This window comes from Silene latifolia, chromosome 6, assembly GCF_048544455.1.
Source record: "Silene latifolia isolate original U9 population chromosome 6, ASM4854445v1, whole genome shotgun sequence".
In the NCBI taxonomy this organism is placed as follows: Eukaryota; Viridiplantae; Streptophyta; class Magnoliopsida; order Caryophyllales; family Caryophyllaceae; genus Silene; species Silene latifolia.
The window spans coordinates 71,973,966-71,990,795 of record NC_133531.1 but is presented as its reverse complement, the minus strand read 5'-3'; the positions used below and the strand labels follow the sequence as shown (position 1 = coordinate 71,990,795).

Genomic DNA, 16,830 nt, shown 5'->3' with positions numbered 1-16,830 from the left:
GTACAGCCCCCAGTCTGTCACTTAGGAATAAAAGGATAGATGCTAGGATAGATATGAGAAAGCCTAAGACTCGGACTCGGACTCGGACTCGGACTCGGACTCAATCGTAGATACGAACTCCTAATCATCATGTTCCTCCTCAAAGGTCTCTTTCGCAGCATCCAGCGGCTTGAATGTCTGGTCTTGAGTATTGACCCACTTGAGCACTTCACTCTCGTTGTTGGGAATGATATGAGGACAAAAGTCAATGAGGCTCTCATCTCCTGGCAGAATGAGATGTTCATTAGGGTTGTTTTCATCACTTGGATGGCCTAGGGATGAAGCTATCAGTTGATGGTTGTCGATCATGTTTTGAATAGCATGTTTCAGTTTGAAGCATGTTTCAGTGTCATGACCTTTTCCTTGATGATATTGGCAATAGGCATTGCCGTCCCAGAATCGGGTTCTTTTGTGTTCTGGTGGGTCCGGAGTCGGATCAATGGGTTGCAGCATTCCTTCTGAAGCAAGTATTCCCAGAGCAGTGCCATATGCTATTCCCAGATCTGTGAAAACACTTTGATGTTTTCCCATGGTTTCAACATTGGTGTTTTTGGGGATGTTTTTGTGAGTTTTGTTTTTGATAATCCTGGGCGGAAAAAGGATTTGGTTGTTGTCAATGGGAAGTTTTTGGGATGTTGCTTGGCATTTTAAAAGGGTATTTGGCGAGGCAATTTCATGTTCTTTGTTGGTGGGTTCATGGATGTGGGAACCATTGGATGACTCCTCATTTTCAATGCAATCCCCTATAAAATCTAGTGCAAAACAGTGGCGGAAACACTGTCGAATGAGATTAAATACACAAAGATAAAAGTTCTAACTGTTATAAATTGAGAATGTATAAAATTCTCAAGGATAAAATTAAAAGATTAAGTCTAAACAAATGCCACTTTTATAAAAGGGCGAAAATAAAGAAAACCTCCAAAAGTGTTCCAAGACTAAAACCATAAAAGAAAGCAGAAAGAACAGAGTAGGATCTGCAAACAACTTGCTAGCTCACACAGAAATCCCCAGCAAAGCTAACACCTATCATGTTATAAATATAACAGCCACAATCAGTGGGGAGTAACTCGACGTTCTCCCAGCCATATCACATGATATAAATGTTACAGATGCAAATAATATATCAAAGTAAATTGAAATGTTATAAAACATAAGTAACAAAATATGATTACCAAATCACGTTAACCAACGTGTTGCATGCTTAAAAGCAAAATATTCAAAAGGTAGAATGGAAATAATTTAGTTCAGGCTAGATATCCACTTTAGCTATACTTTTGACACCGCAGCATCTTTACTAGTTTCGGGAACCCAGTGTCACGCTAAGATGACCAACTCCAAGCTCACTAACTAGACAACAAACTATAATAGGACACGACTTACCATGCAGTGCGAAGTCCTAGTCTAAGTACATGTACATGACTCTACGACGATATGTACCGCTCGCAGGATACCCAACCATATAGCTGTTTTAGTAAAATCGTATGCCTTAGTTTATTATTCTTTGCCTTTACTTTCATTACTCCAAACTTAAAAATATCCCAAGTGATATAGTATATTATTCAAATGGTTCGTAAGTGAACTACACTTTTATTTTCTTCGAATTAGAAAACTTAAACTTAAATCCAAAAGTATAAAAATATATTTAAGGACTTTAAATAAATTAAGTCACTGAAATTAAACTTTAAAGACCACCCTTTGAATTAAGGTACTTTAGTAAAGACTTATTACTTAGGCTTTAATGAGACGGAGCTCTACATTAGTTTATAAAACTGAACAGCAGTATTGTAAAATTCATAATTAATTACATAAAAATCGAAATTACGCAAGGCCAATTTTCATGGTTTCCTGTAGCTTTTCGCTACAACTTTTATTTTTTGACCAACTTTAAATTACGAAAGTATCAGGGTCTAAAAATTCATTTCTAAAAACTGTCAGAAAACGTCACCCATAAAGTTTCAGTTCATAAATCCACTTTTAGAAAACATTTTAAGGTACGGCATAATTTTAAACATAAGTAAACATTATAAATCTTCTTTGAGAAAAATATTAGCTACTGTATCAAAAGAAAATTATGTTTTAAAAATGAATCTTTGAGAAAAGTCAGAAACGCGTTTTACAGGCGAGCTGTTCACAAGTAATTTATTCTGACCAAACCGTAAGTTTAAATCTTATGATATTCTTTATGCAGACTCTACACTTTAAAATAGCATGAGTTTATTCTTTACACTTTTGCAAATTCGAAATAAAAACAGTTGATATGATTTTTACAAACAGACGAACATATTTGACAGATTTAACAACGGTTTTCATCAAATTTGTAAAAAACATCATAAATCGAAAATAATGATTTAAGACCTAACATTTTATACACAACCTAATACTCCATTTCTCTGCCACATATTAAAGTTTCGTGAATTTACAATTTGATTTAGTATTTTTAACATAATTAAAACCGAACAGAATCGCTATAATCGCAGAAACTGCATCAATACTTTAAATCACGAAATAAATACTAAAACTCCAAAATAATTACCACGAAAATTCATGGTATCTTGAAATCTATCATTTAACCCAGAAAAATAATTTACACCTCCTGGAAATCATAAAAACGAATTTATACTATCTTTATATCATAATAATCGATTTGATCATAAACTTGTAAATCAACCAAAATAAATACTCTATTGACAAAATAAAATTATACATAGTCAAAATAAATTATGGATATCAAGAGATAAGAAATTAAAGGTTTTGAAAATCATATGTATCTATAAATCATCATAACACATTAAAAATCCAATAATACATACAACTACAACAATTAAATCAATGAAATACCGAGTAACGTCGAAGTTACCTTGTTACGAATCCGAATCCACATTTGCTAGCCTTAAATATCTCCTCTATAAACCCTTAGAATAGGATGAACGGATGATGAGAGAAGATCGATCCATATAAAGAAGCAAGAAGGCAAGCACGTACGTAGAATAATTTGTAAAACGGAAATAAAGAAGCAAGAAGGCAAGCACGTACGTAGATTTTGTTTGAGCAGAAGAACGGCGGAAGCAGGGTTACGTTCAATAATTTTTTGCAAGAGGGATAAATGTGTGAATAATAAGATATTTTGTGAGTAAATAAAATAAAAAGATGTTAAACACCTTTTAAAATATCTCGGTAAAAGGCTTAGGTTTTGATCTTAAAATGATCATTTGAATAAAAGTCGGACCATTTGAAAAATTGGACTGCAAATCAACTAAGAATGGATTTAATTAAATAAATAAATCAAAACCGTGAATTAAAAGATAAAAATTTAAATCTCATAAATAAGAATTAAAATATATGAGATTAGAAATGAATAAGAATAAAAATAGGGTTCAATAGAAATAATTTCCGAAATCCAACGAATTAACTCGGAGTAGAATTAGAATACGAATTAAATGAATAAATAAAGCAAAGCTGAAATAGTTAGAAATAACAATAATTCTCGAAAACAAGGAAATATTCGAGACATAAGAGAACTTAAGAATTCAAAGGAAGAAAGGAAATGGCTCACAGATAAATTCCGAGTCATACAAATCAAATCGTAATCGTAAATAAAATACGGTTACGAAAATAGATTACAAAAATGGCGGGTGTTACAACCTCCCCCACTAAGAAAAAGTTTCGTCCTCGAAACTTAAAAGTAGAAAACAAAATTTAAAGAACTGGAATTTTTTTTTTGTTTTTTTTTTTTTTGTTCTAAATCATTTCAGTTAGCACTTAAATTCGAAAAAATCATCGTTGAGGTCAAACAATTTTTAAACCAGTTTTCAAAATTGAACTATTAAAAATCACCTGTCTCATCTCATGGAACGAGAGAATACTGTCGCGAACCAGGATTATGTCGTCCAAGATAAGGGTAAGTAAACATTGGAAAAATCAAGTCTTACAACCATGCATCAGCAAGTACTGAACCGGTCATTAGACGTCTTTAATGACAAGTCCTAGCATCCACCAATGTCGAAATTCAAAAGTAAATGTGCCAATTTTACCTAAAACCTTTGAACAAATCAAATTTTGAAAATATAACACCCCTTTTGAAAGTTTCTCAAGGCATCAAAGTATTGAAAAACAAAATTCGGAAGTATTTTCAAACGAATTTCAAGTCATTTCGAAACAAAACCAAATTTAAATGATAACCCAAAACTAAAAGAGAATGAGAAGTTCAAAACTTTGAAGCTAGTCATAATTCAAAATTTCCAAGATAATCAAAATATTTTTATAAAAGTCAAAATATTTTGTGTAAAATGGAATTTCTCAAAGAAAAAGGCTAACGAGAAATCAAATTTGTATATACAACATAACATTTGAATACTTTTTTTTTATGCATTAAATAACTTTATTTGAAACAATTCCAGCATATTTCCAAACGACTTTTAAGACATTTTGAAACAAAACCAAGTTTAGACACTAATCCAGAGTAACACTAACTATGAAATTAAAGTTTTTAAATCATTAATCAAAATTAAAATTTACGAGAATCAAACTTTGTAAAAGTAGAAACTCTTGTATAAAATGGAAATATCCGAGGAAAAAGGTCAACGGTAAATCAAGACAAAAGTTTTGAAACTAAAGCAAGGGAGAGAAAGATTTAAGAGTCATATATAACTCTCTCAAGGATTATGAAAGGGGATAAACATCTCGAGATTCAAAAGAAGGAGTGCAAATTTTACTTAAAACCTTTGTACAAATCGAATTTGTAAATACAACATAACTTTTGAAAGTTTTAGAAGCATCCAAACAAAAATTTTCGAAACAATTCCGAAATACTTTCAAACGAGTTTTAAAAACATTCCAAGACAAGACAAGACAAGACAAAATTTAGATACTAACCAAGAGTAAAACGAAAATAGAAGTTTAACACTTTGAAATCATAAATTTTCAAGATAATCAGTACTTTGGAGTCAAACCTTGTATAAAACAGAAATATTCGAGGAAAAAGGCTAAAGGTAAAAGCTTTCAAACTTAAGCCAAGGTTAAGGTAGTAACAAATGCTCAGGTGAAGAAGTGAGAATGAGAGATTCAAGAGCTATATATACAAAGCTCTCTCAAGGATTACAGAAGAGGTTAAAGATCTCAAGATTCTTGGTACGACTCCTCTATGGAACCCAAGCTTTTTCTATTTCCATCGAAAATAACACCAAGGTTATTAAACTTAGGCAACTAAGTTGTCAAGCTCAGAATTGCCAAACTTCCTTGTCTACATCCTCCAAAATTATCGATTAACACAACTTCCATCTCAAATCCTTACATGACTGATCATCCTCTCAAAACATCATGGTAAAAATCCATCAAGTACTTCAACATCCAACCGACTAACTAAATCCCTCAAGTTATCAAATCAATAAGACTCCTCGAAACACCAAACAGAAAACATCGTCTAACAAAGCTCTGATGAGAATTCCTCTGAACTGAAAGCAACAATGCCTCTAACATCCACAAGTACAATCTAAAGAAGATAAAGCTCTCTTAGAAGTCCATCAAAGTCTTTTAGAAGTTCATTAAATTCCCAATCATAACACTGCAACAGCTAGGGGGTTAAGAACTCAACCAAGCAACAATTTCGACCATATAAGGTCATCCAACAACAATTTCCTTTAAGGTAATTCGGACCAAAATATTCCTCCGAGAAATACCAGTATTAAGGTTAAGACATTAAGATATGATAGGTATACGTAATTCCCAATTTCAGGTTCCTAATTCTTCAAATTAATATAATCAATCCAAACTGCAGTTGAGCTAAGACACTCCTTATTTCCAAGGTTAACACTAAACAACCCAAATAAAGTTAAGCCACACAACCAAAAGTTCCAAGGTTACAACCTTACATCAGAACTCAACAATCTAAATCCCTAAGAATAGAAACTGAGATTAATCTAGATCAACCAAAAATGACACATGGATACTATAAAGCCTTAATCACCTCCAGTCCAAAATATGTAAATTACCTATAATCCGAAACCATTAACTACGCCAAAATTCTAACTCCATAATCCACTACTCACCATTCAAGTTAATCCTCAAGAAATAACAGTTCTTACCAGATAGACATTAAGGGTAAAACGCACTATCCTCAAACCATAAGTAACGCTTCACTAGACCTCAAACCTACTTAACTTCCATCACATTTCTCTAAGAAAGAGTCAGTTTAACCAATGAATCTCAAGAGAATAGATACCAATGTGGAAGAATCACAAAGAAGGATTAATTCATCAGAATAGGAGATGAAAATTTATAATAAGGACATAAGAAGCAGCTAAGACGGAAAAGTTAATGAAAGAAGAACGATGATCATAGACTAACAAGGTCTGAGACCAGAGAAGGAATTTCAAGGCTCTAGAGTTGCAAGAGGGCTTACTAGGTCGCTCCATCTTCTGGTAGAGAAATAAACACACGAGTCTTGGGTCGCTTCATCTAACAGATTCACAGTGTAATTATCTCTTGGTCTACTGCACCATCGGGAAACTTGAGTCTACTCTTGGCCAACTGGTCTGCAGCTTGAGCAAGACTGAATCTAGGCTGGAACTACCATTGTCCCTTCCTTGTGGCATCAAGTTCTCCACTCGTTCAGCTAGATTGTGGAGCGAGTTCAATATCACCATAATGATCGCGTTCTGGTCCGGGAATACACCACGTCCATGTCCACCATCGTTCATCTTCTTCATCGGAGAAATAAAACATAGATTCAATGCTAGTCATTGATTTTACAGGAATACATAGACTAACATCCAAGTCCTTATTGATTTCTACCCATCTCTCACTAAATAATTTATTTAGTCAAAACATTTATTAGGTATTTTCCTAATGATCAATGTGTGAGCGTCGGGAGCAGTGATGCTCTGATACCAACTTTAATCCCCTATAAAATCTAGTACAAAACAGTGGCGGAAACACTATCGAATGGGATTAAATACACAAAGATAAAAGTTCTAACTGTTATAAATTGAGAATGTATAAAATTCTCAAGGATAAAATTAAATGGTTAAGTCTAAACAAATGCCACTTTTATAAAAGGGCGAAAATAAAGAAAACCTCCAAAAGTGTTCAAGACTAAAACCATAAAAGAAAGCAGAAAGAACAGAGTAGGATCTGCAAACTACTCGCTAGCTCACACAGAAATCCCCAGCAAAGCTAACACCTATCATGTTATAAACATAATGACCACAATCAAAGGGAGTAACTTGCGTTCTCCCAGCCATATCACATGATATAAATGTTACAGATGCAAATAATATATCAAAGTAAATTGAAATGTTATAAAACATAAGTAACAAAATATGATTACCAAATCACGTTAACCAACGTGCTGCATGCTTAAAAGCAAAATATTCAAAAGGTAGAATGGAAATAATTTAGTTCAGGCTAGATATCCACTTTAGCTATACTTTTGACACCGCAGCATCTTTACTAGTTTCGGGAACCCAGTGTCACGCTAAGATGACCAACTCCAAGCTCACTAACTAGACAACAAACTATAATAGGACACGACTTACCACGCAGTGCGAAGTCCTAGTCTAAGTACATGTACATGACTCTACGACGATCTGTACCGCCCGCAGGATACCCAACCATATAGCTGTTTTAGTAAAACCGTATGCCTTAGTTTATTATTCTTTGCCTTTACTTTCATTACTCCAAACTTAAAATATCCCAAGTGATATAGTATATTATTCAAATGGTTCGTAAGTGAACTACACTTTTATTTTCTTCGAATTAGAAAACTTAAACTTAAATCCAAAAGTATAAAAATATATTTAAGGACATTAAATAAATTAAGTTACTGAAATTAAACTTTAAAGACCACCCTTTGAATTAAGGTACTTTAGTAAAGACTTATTACTTAGGCTTTAAAGAGACGGAGCTCTACATTAGTTTATAAAACTGAACAGCAATATTATAAAATTCATAATTAATTACAGAAAAATCGAAATGATGCAAGCCCAATTTTCATGATTTCCTGTAGCTTTTAGCTACAACTTTTATGTTTTGACAAACTTTAAATTACGAAAGTATCAGGGTCTAAAAATTCATTTCTAAAAACTGTCAGAAAACGTCACCCATAAACTTTCAGTTCATAAATCCACTTTTAGAAAACATTTTAAGGCAAGGCATAATTTTAGACATAATTAAACATTATAAATCTTCTTTGAGAAAAAGATTAGCTACTGTATCAAAAGAAAATTATATTTTAAAAATGAATCTTTGAGAAAAGTCAGAAACGCGTTTTACAGGCGAGCTGTTCACAAGTAATATTTTCTGACCAAACCGTAAGTTTAAATCTTATGAAATTTTTTATGCAGACTCTACACTTTAAAATTGCATGAGTTTATTCTTTACACTTTTGCAAATTCGAAATAAAAACAGTTGATATGATTTTTACAAACAGACGAACATATTTGACTGATTTAACAACGGTTTTCATCAAACTTGTAAAAAACATCATAAATCGAAAATAATGATTTAAGACCTAACATTTTATACACAACCTAATACTCCATTTGTCTGCCACATATTAAAGTTTCGTGAATTTACAATTTGATTTAGTATTTTTAACATAATTAAAACCGAACGGAATCGCTATAATCGCAGAAACTGCATCAATACTTTAAATCACGAAATAAATACTAAAACTCCAAAATAATTACCACGAAAATTCATGGTATCTTGAAATCTATCATTTAACCCAGAAAAATAATTTACACCTCCTGGAAATCATAAAAAAGAATTTATACTATCTTTATATCATAATAATCGATTTGATCATAAAACTTGTAAATAAACCAAAATAAATACTCTATTGACAAAATAAAATTATACATAGTCAAAATAAATTATGGATATCAAGAGATCAGAAATTAAAGGTTTTGAAAATCATATGTATCAATAAATCATCATAAAACATTAAAAATCCAATAATACATACAACTACAACAATTAAATCAATGTAATACCGAGTAATGTCGAAGTTACCTTGTTAGAATCCGAATCCACATTTGCTAGCCTTCAATATCTCCTCTACAAACCCTTAGAATAGGATGAACGGATGATGAGATAAGGTCGATCCATATAAAGAAGCAAGAAGGCAAGCACGTACGTAGAATAATTTGTAAAACGGAAATAAAGAAGCAAGAAGGCAAACACGTACGTAGATTTTTTTTGAGCAGAGAAGAACGGCGGAAGCAGGAAGCAGGGTTACGTTCAATAATTTTTTGCAAGAGGGATAAATGTGTGAATAATAAGATACCCCCTCCTATTCTAGAAAAATGTCCCATTGTGAAGATGACACAAGGATTAAGAAAGTGAGTTTAGACCACACAAAACGGACAATGGGACAGTTATGTGAATAGACGGAAATGGAATTGAATTTGGACTACACAACACTTACCAAAAATGGACAATGGGACATTATTGTGAATAGACGGAAATGGACAATGGGACGGTTATCTGGAATAGGAGGGAGTATTTTGTGAGCAAATAAAATAAAAAGATGTTAAACACCTTTTAAAATATCTCGGTAAAAGGCTTAGGTTTTGATCTTAAAATGATCATTTGAATAAAACTCGGTCCATTTGAAAAATTGGACTGCAAATCAACTAAGAACGGATTTAATTAAATAAATACATCAAAACCGTGAATTAAAAGATAAAAATTTAAATCTCATAAATAAGAATTAAAATATATGAGATTAGAAATGAATAAGAATAAAAATAGGGTTCAATAGAAATAATTTCCGAAGTCCAACGAATTAACTCGGAATAGAATTAGAATACGAATTAAATGAATAAATAAGGCGAAGCTGAAATAGTTAGAAATAACAATAATTCTCGAAAACGCGGAAATATTCGAGACATAAGAGAACTTAAGAATTCAAAGGAAGAAAAGAAATGGCTCACAAATAAATTCCGAGTCATACAAATCAAATCGTAATCATAAATAAAATACGGTTACGAAAATAGATTACAAAAATGGCGAGTGTTACATTCAACAGCTGTTAGTTGGTGATCGGAGGGTTGGTTTTCTCCTTGATGGCCAGGTTCATTTTCGGTACTACCAAACCTCTTCTCCAAATTAGCTACCCGAGTGTTCAAGTCATCGATAGCAACTTGCAACTTTGAGAATATGTTGTTGATGGAGACGGAGAGCATCATCGTCAGGAGAGATGAGGTGAGAGGAGTCTAAGGAAGATTCCTGACTGTGTCCAATAGGGTTTTCTGGAGGGTTGTTTTTGTTGTTTGCTGAGGGAGGTAATGGTAACTCGCCCTTTTCAATCATATCAAGGATAACGCCTTTTAGAGGGAGACACATTTCAGTGTCATGTCCGCGACCTTGGTGATATTGGCAAAATAGGTTTCTATTCCATGTTCGACCTCGCTTGTTTGGTAGAGGGTCCGAAGTTGGACCAATTGGTTGGAGTTTTCCTTTGGAGATTAGCCTTTCCAAGGCTATGGCATAAGGCATACCCAGATCAGGGAAGGACCTATGAGGTTGTCTGGTTTTGGTAGCCTTTCAACTAGGGTTGGTTTTGTCGTTGACAACTAGCCGACTTTCAAGAAGCTTAACCCTTTGCTCAATATCAGAAGAGGTAAAATTCCCGGTTATCATTTTGTCCTCAATCTGGGAGAGACGAGTGCTCAAGTTTTCCATGGTAGCTAGGAGTCGAAGGACCATGTTATTGGTTTCGGCAGAAGTCATGGCGGATGAAGGTTGATCAGCTTCTTGAGTTTCCGGTTGGCGATCGATGGCACCCAAGGGATTCCTATTTGACATAACGATAGGCGTTATAACTTATCTTGGCAAGGGATTGCACAAACAAAGGCAAGTATGACACATATGTATAAAAGCCAGTTATGTCGTGAAGACGCGACGGTGTGACTAGGTTATGAGTTCATTAAAGATCGTGAATGACCTCTTATGTTTGAACTCTTGGTGCATGACTTTGAACTTAGACTCGAGTGTCAACTTTGGCATAGTGATGCCTAGACAGTGTCAACTTTGGCATAGTGATGCATAGACAGACGACTTCTGACTTAGTTTGGATGTGTGTTGACGGCTTGACGCCGTTGGACAAGACATGTACACAAACTTGACCTTTGACCCGTAATGTAGGGCAAAAATGGGTTTAATGCCCGAGAGGTTTCGACTCTGCGAATGCCATTGAAGATGTCTCGACAATTAGGCGACACGACCTAGACCAAAAGGTAGGTACTAACTTCGGCAGAGATTCGACGTTATCTAGGCGACTTGACTTCAAATCGACGGGAGTCTAATCGACTCGAGGCTGAATCGGAAAGGTGGACTGAAATTTTCGAAAATAGAAATTTTCAAAAAGATTCATTTGTCGTTTTAAGGACGGCTTCCAAAGAGTAAGGATCTTTAGAAGGTCGGCCAGTTGAAACGGTTGTCTTAGGTTTGTTTTCAAAAGACGGTTTGAGTTGAGATTGCGACGGCTCTGAAAACAATGTGTTGTTTCCGAAGACGGCTTTTGAAATTCCGAATCAGGAATTTGAAAATCGAGAATTGAAGAATTTGGAATCGTCATCACAATGGCCATGAATACGGTTAAATTTGTTTTCAAGGATTTTGAAATTGTGTTAAAAATTTGAAAGCGGTTAAATTTGTTTTCACAGATTGAGTTTTGATTTGAAATCTCAAAACGGTTAAATTGGTTTTCAAAGATTTGATTTTGAATTGAAATTTGAAAACGGTTAAATTTGTTTTCAAAGATTTGATTTTGAATTGAAATTTGAAAACGGTTAAATTTGTTTTCAAAGTTTTGATTTTAGATTGAAATTTGAAAATGGTTAAATTTGTTTTCAAATGGTTTGATTTTGGATTGAAATTTGAAAACGGTTAAATTTGTTTTCAAATGGTTTGAAATTGGATTTGAAATCTGAAAATGGCTAAATTTGTTTTCAAATGGTTTGAAGTTGGATTTGAAATATGAAAACGGTTAAATTGGTTTTCGAAGATTTGAAATTGGATTTGAAATTTGAAAATGGTTAAATTTGTTTTCAAAGATTTGAAATTGAATTTGAAATTTGAAAACGGTTAAATTTGTTTTCAAATATTTGATTTTGAATTTGAAATTTGAAAACGGTTAAATTTGTCTCCAAAGGGTTTGAAGTTGGATTTGAAATTTGAAAACGGTTAAATTGGTTTTCAAAGATTTGATTTTGAATTGAAATTTGAAAACGGTTGAATTTGTTTTCAAATGATTTGAAATTGGATTTGAAATTTGAAAACGGTTAAATTGGTTTTCAAAGATTTGATTTTGAATTTGAATTTTGAAAATGGTTAAATTTGTTTTCAAATGATTTGAAATTGGAAATTATGAGGATTGAATTCGTCATTACGACGGGTTAGAAAACCGTTTCAACCTTTGAAAGACGGTATGCAAATCAAAAATTTGTGAGAATCGAAATCGTCATTACGACGGCTTAGAAAAGGCGTGTTGAAATTGTTGTAGAAAACCGGGTTTGAAAATCGTCATTGCGACGGTTTAAAAAAATGTTTTTGTTTAAAAGTTGATTTCGAATTTTGAAAATTTGAGGGTAAAATTCGTCATTACGACGGCGTAAAAGGGCGCTTTGAGAATACAACGGTCGGCGAGAGACCGAGGTTTGAAACGGCCATTATGACGACGTGAAAAGGTGATTTTGAAATGGTCTTTTAAAACCAAGGTTTGAAATCGTCATTACAACGGCATAAAAAGGCGTATTTGAAATGGTTATAAAAACCGGGTTTTGAAATGGCCGTTATAACGGCATAAAAAGGTGTTTTGAAACGGTTATAAAAAATGGGTTTTGAAATGGCCATTATAACGGCATAAAAAGGTGTTTTGAAACGGTTATAAAAAACGGGTTTTGAAATGGCCATTATAACGGCATAAAAAGGTGTTTTGAAACGGTTATAAAAAACCGAGTTTGAAAATCGCCATCACGACGGCATAAAAAGGTGTTTTGAAATGGTTATAAAAACCGAGTTTGAAAATCGCCATTACGACGGCATAAAACGTGCTTTTAAAATGGTTATAAAAACCGGGATTTAAAAATCGTCATTACGACAGCCTAAAAAGGCGTGCAACGGTCGGCGAAAGATCGAGTTTTGAAATGGCCATTATAACGGCATAAAAAGGGGTTTTTGAAAGTTTGAAATGACACGGAAGGACTTATGATCACATAACACATAAGCACTCGCAGTTTCATTATATTATGCATAATGCTGACACGGGTTTTGGCTTGAAAGGGTGGGTTATACACCAAACAATCAAACCCCGATTTGCGAGAGGGATACCAATCCAAACAAAATGTGTAAGGAGGGTGCCCTAGCCTCCTGCTCGAAGGTGATGAAAGCTATTTGATGAAACAGAATTGTGTAACGTCAACGGTATCCTTGACTCAATCGGGATTTGAAACGCGGGGATGAGAAAACTCACGCCAACGGGACGAGCCAATTGGTCGATAAAGGTTAGGTTGTGGGCCCGGACAAGGAACCCGACTTATGACCGTAATATCAATTAATCCACTTTAACCACGACCTCGTTCGAGTTTCTCCTCTAAGGATCACAAAGACACAAGTGTCCTAGTTTTCCCCAGCGGAGTCGCCAATCTGTGGACATGAGCCACAGGCCGGTCTGCGGGCGCGATGCCGCCTACCGGTCCGTAGTCACGGGACACCTGCACGCCAAGCCAATCTGTGGACATGCAGCGGTCTTTTGAAAGCCACGCTCGGTGACGTAAAAATACTTTCGACTGGATCGCTTTAGATCGGTCGGTTTCGTCTCAGCAAAGGTCTTGAAACGATGCAGAGATGTTCGGAGTCGCCACCAAGAATTTGTGGGATGCTTGGAACCTGTTCGAATCCACTTTATACCTAGGTCAATCACGGCAAAAAGTGGTGTTTGACATAGGTACTAAAGATAAGGACTCGCCCCTTTTTGTATTCTATGCCTAAAATGACTCTCGTACGCCCTGGATAAGGCCATCCACTATCAAAAGGTTCTGAGTAAGGGGTGAGGGTACGTATTGGGAAGCCCTTTAATCGGACACCCAATCCCGCCCGCGTTAGCGGCCTCTACTGATCGATCGTGGTTGTTTAAGTGCAAAAGTTGATAAAACGGTGTAAATGCATGAATGCACATCCAAAAGTTTTAACCTAACATGTGAGAATTTCCTAATAAGTAATTGATGTCGAGTTGGATTTAGATTGATTTGCATGTGGAAACAGAAATTAAACATCCATTTACCAAGTTTGGGTTATGATGCTTAACACGATCCATTTATTGAAAAAGGGTGTCAAAAAGACAAATTATGAAATGCAAACTCGTCAATCTGATCCGTCACGTATGCAGATAAACCATAATCGGGATCGTCCTAGACAAGTACCAAAATGGGACAGAACAGTGCCAGGCAGCCCTGTTAAGGCGCGAGCCTATTGGCGAGATAAAGGGCTCTGCCTAAGTTTTAGAACATGAAAATAGACGGCCTTTTGGGGCGCGAGTCAGACAACGACCCAAGGGGAGTCTCCTGGTTATAAAAAAGGTTATTTCAAACCGTTTTAAAAGATTGTTAAAAAGGCTATTTAAAACCGTATTATTGACGAATGATTTGCAAATATGATTTGCATGACTCAGAATAATTACTATTGTGTTAATAATATTCGTTGTCGGATTTGCAAGTTTGAAAAGCATACACTACAGGAAAAACGCGGGAAACTGACGGAAAAATAAAGCCCATACTGACGGCATTTCCGTCGGTATTTCACGTTCCCGACGGAAATTCCGTCAGGAATCAGGGGTCAGCTTATTTCGTCGAAAAATACATCTTGTGGAATTTCCGCGATCTTCCGAACACGACGACGGATATTTGACGGAAAATCCGTCTTTATTTATAGGTCAAAAGTGACGGAATTTCCGTCAGTGTTTTGCATTCCTGACGGAAATTCCGTCGGTTGTGTCTGACACGTGGCATTCCACGTAAGATTCTGAAATCAAAATACCATGGGGTAGTGACGGAAATTCCGTCAGTTTTCTCACTTTACTGACGGAATTTCCGTCAGTTCCAGGGACACGTGGCCTTTTCCTGTTAATTCTGGAAAATGGAGAGGGAAAGCAGTGACGGAAATTCCGTCGGTATTTTAAAATTACTGACGGAATTTCCGTCGGATCTATTAAAAAACAAAGTTGGCCTGGAAACGGCTGCTGCTTTGCCCACCACGATCGTTTTTGCATCGTTTCAAATCTGAGCCTGCTTTGCCAACCACGATGCCTATTTGCATCGTTTCCAATATAAACAAAACCTGCAAAACACATCCAATCGTCGACCGCCAAGCGGAATCCATTTTCACGTCGACCGCTAATGCGGAATCAATAGACAACAAAAGAGAAGGGGACGCAAATTGTTTTACATAAAAACATAGTCAAATTTGTACATTGTCTTACAAATTAAACAGAGAATTGTTTTACCATGTCTTTCATACTTACTAGACGACAATACTAACTAAACTAAAGTTCTAACCTAAAGGCTCTAACCTAAAGGCTCTAACTTAAAGGCTCTAAGTGTTTATAGGGTCAATAAAACTACCACCAATACCTCCAAACCCGTCATCACCACCCCCAAAGTCATCCCGTCTATGTGGAGTAAATTGTGAACACGTGTTTGGGGGTTGAGATGCTTGCAAATCAGCCCAAGCCTTTCTCATTGCCGCCATTTCTTCAAATTGTTCTTGAACCTGTCTTTCAAGAGCAACTCGAGCGGCTCGCTCATCATTCATTTGGGTGGAAAGCTGTGAAATCATGCTAGGAGCATAAGACAAAGACCGTCGCCCAGCTTTGTTAGGAGGAAGATCATACCATATTTGGGCCCCTGTAGGTCCTGTCCCAAACATCCGGTTCTTCTCGTCAAATCCTCCTACAGACCTTGTAGTAGGCCTCGAATCTCGTCGGAGACTGTCCAGGTGGCAATGGCTGCCTCATCTCCTCTTGGAAATCACGCTGAAAAAATAGAAAATCGTCAGAAATGATATATATATATATACCTATCTTTATAAGAAAGAGATTATCGTTCTTTGTAATAAAAATAAATATTAAATTAAATTCAAGAATTTACCTCAACATCAGCCGCTCGAGGGTTAACCCACTCGCCCTTCTTATTTTTCTTCGTCTTCATGAACATCTTGTGGGGGGTGGCCTCTTGACCCTGAAATTATTCAGGAAACAAGTAAAATCAAGTATATTTTTGTCAATCATATATATTAACCACTTTTTAAAAGCAATATAAACAATACTTACCAATTCCTTGAAAGCATCGGAGCAACTCTTACGACCAAGAGTGTGGGTGCCCAATGCTTTCCCATCTTTCCCACCCGACTTCCTATTTGCCGTGTTGATTTTCGAATGTTTGGCAAAAGTAGGATCATTTGGCCTATTCCTAAGGTTCTCCAACCAAGAAACAGGCACCCACTTTGGCGGTTTCTTGTTATATTTTATTCCATTGATAAGAGTGGTAATCCGCCTCGTTACCCTCGCCGCCACTCGGAATAGGATCATACCCAGGATCGATGGATCTTACATGAGTCTGTTTCAAAAAACAAGTGTGAAATTAGTTATATAAAACTTTGGAAAATTCTTATAAACTTAAGAAAATTATTAAAATTATTATTGAAAAACATAATTACCGCAAAGTAATTCCACATCTTCTGACGTTGTGCGTTACTCGCTTCACCCCACCTAGTGAAGTACTCATCTCTGTGTTA

The 16,830-nt window shown here is 35.4% G+C and overlaps 1 protein-coding gene across 1 annotated transcript; it reads right to left on the bottom strand.

Annotated features, from left to right (window-relative positions):
* Positions 1-14,372: 14,372 nt before the first annotated feature.
* Positions 14,373-16,624, bottom strand: LOC141588216 (uncharacterized). The gene is made up of 4 exons (XM_074409670.1): positions 16,367-16,624; positions 16,185-16,274; positions 15,995-16,069; positions 14,373-14,450 (listed from the first exon to the last, which is right to left on the bottom strand). The coding sequence occupies exons 1-4, from the start codon at positions 16,622-16,624 to the stop codon at positions 14,373-14,375; spliced, it is 501 nt and encodes a 166-aa protein (XP_074265771.1).
* Between the last annotated feature and the right edge of the window lie 206 nt (positions 16,625-16,830).

Excerpts from the sequence above, each read along its gene's own strand:
- LOC141588216 (XM_074409670.1), bottom strand. The coding sequence starts at position 16,624 with ATGATCCTATTCCGAGTGGCGGCGAGGGTAACGAGGCGGATTACCACT. Across the intron at positions 16,275-16,366 it reads CCGATGCTTTCAAGGAATTG|GGTCAAGAGGCCACCCCCCA; the intron begins GTAAGTATTGTT and ends GAATAATTTCAG. Across the intron at positions 16,070-16,184 it reads CTCGAGCGGCTGATGTTGAG|CGTGATTTCCAAGAGGAGAT; the intron begins GTAAATTCTTGA and ends CTATTTTTTCAG.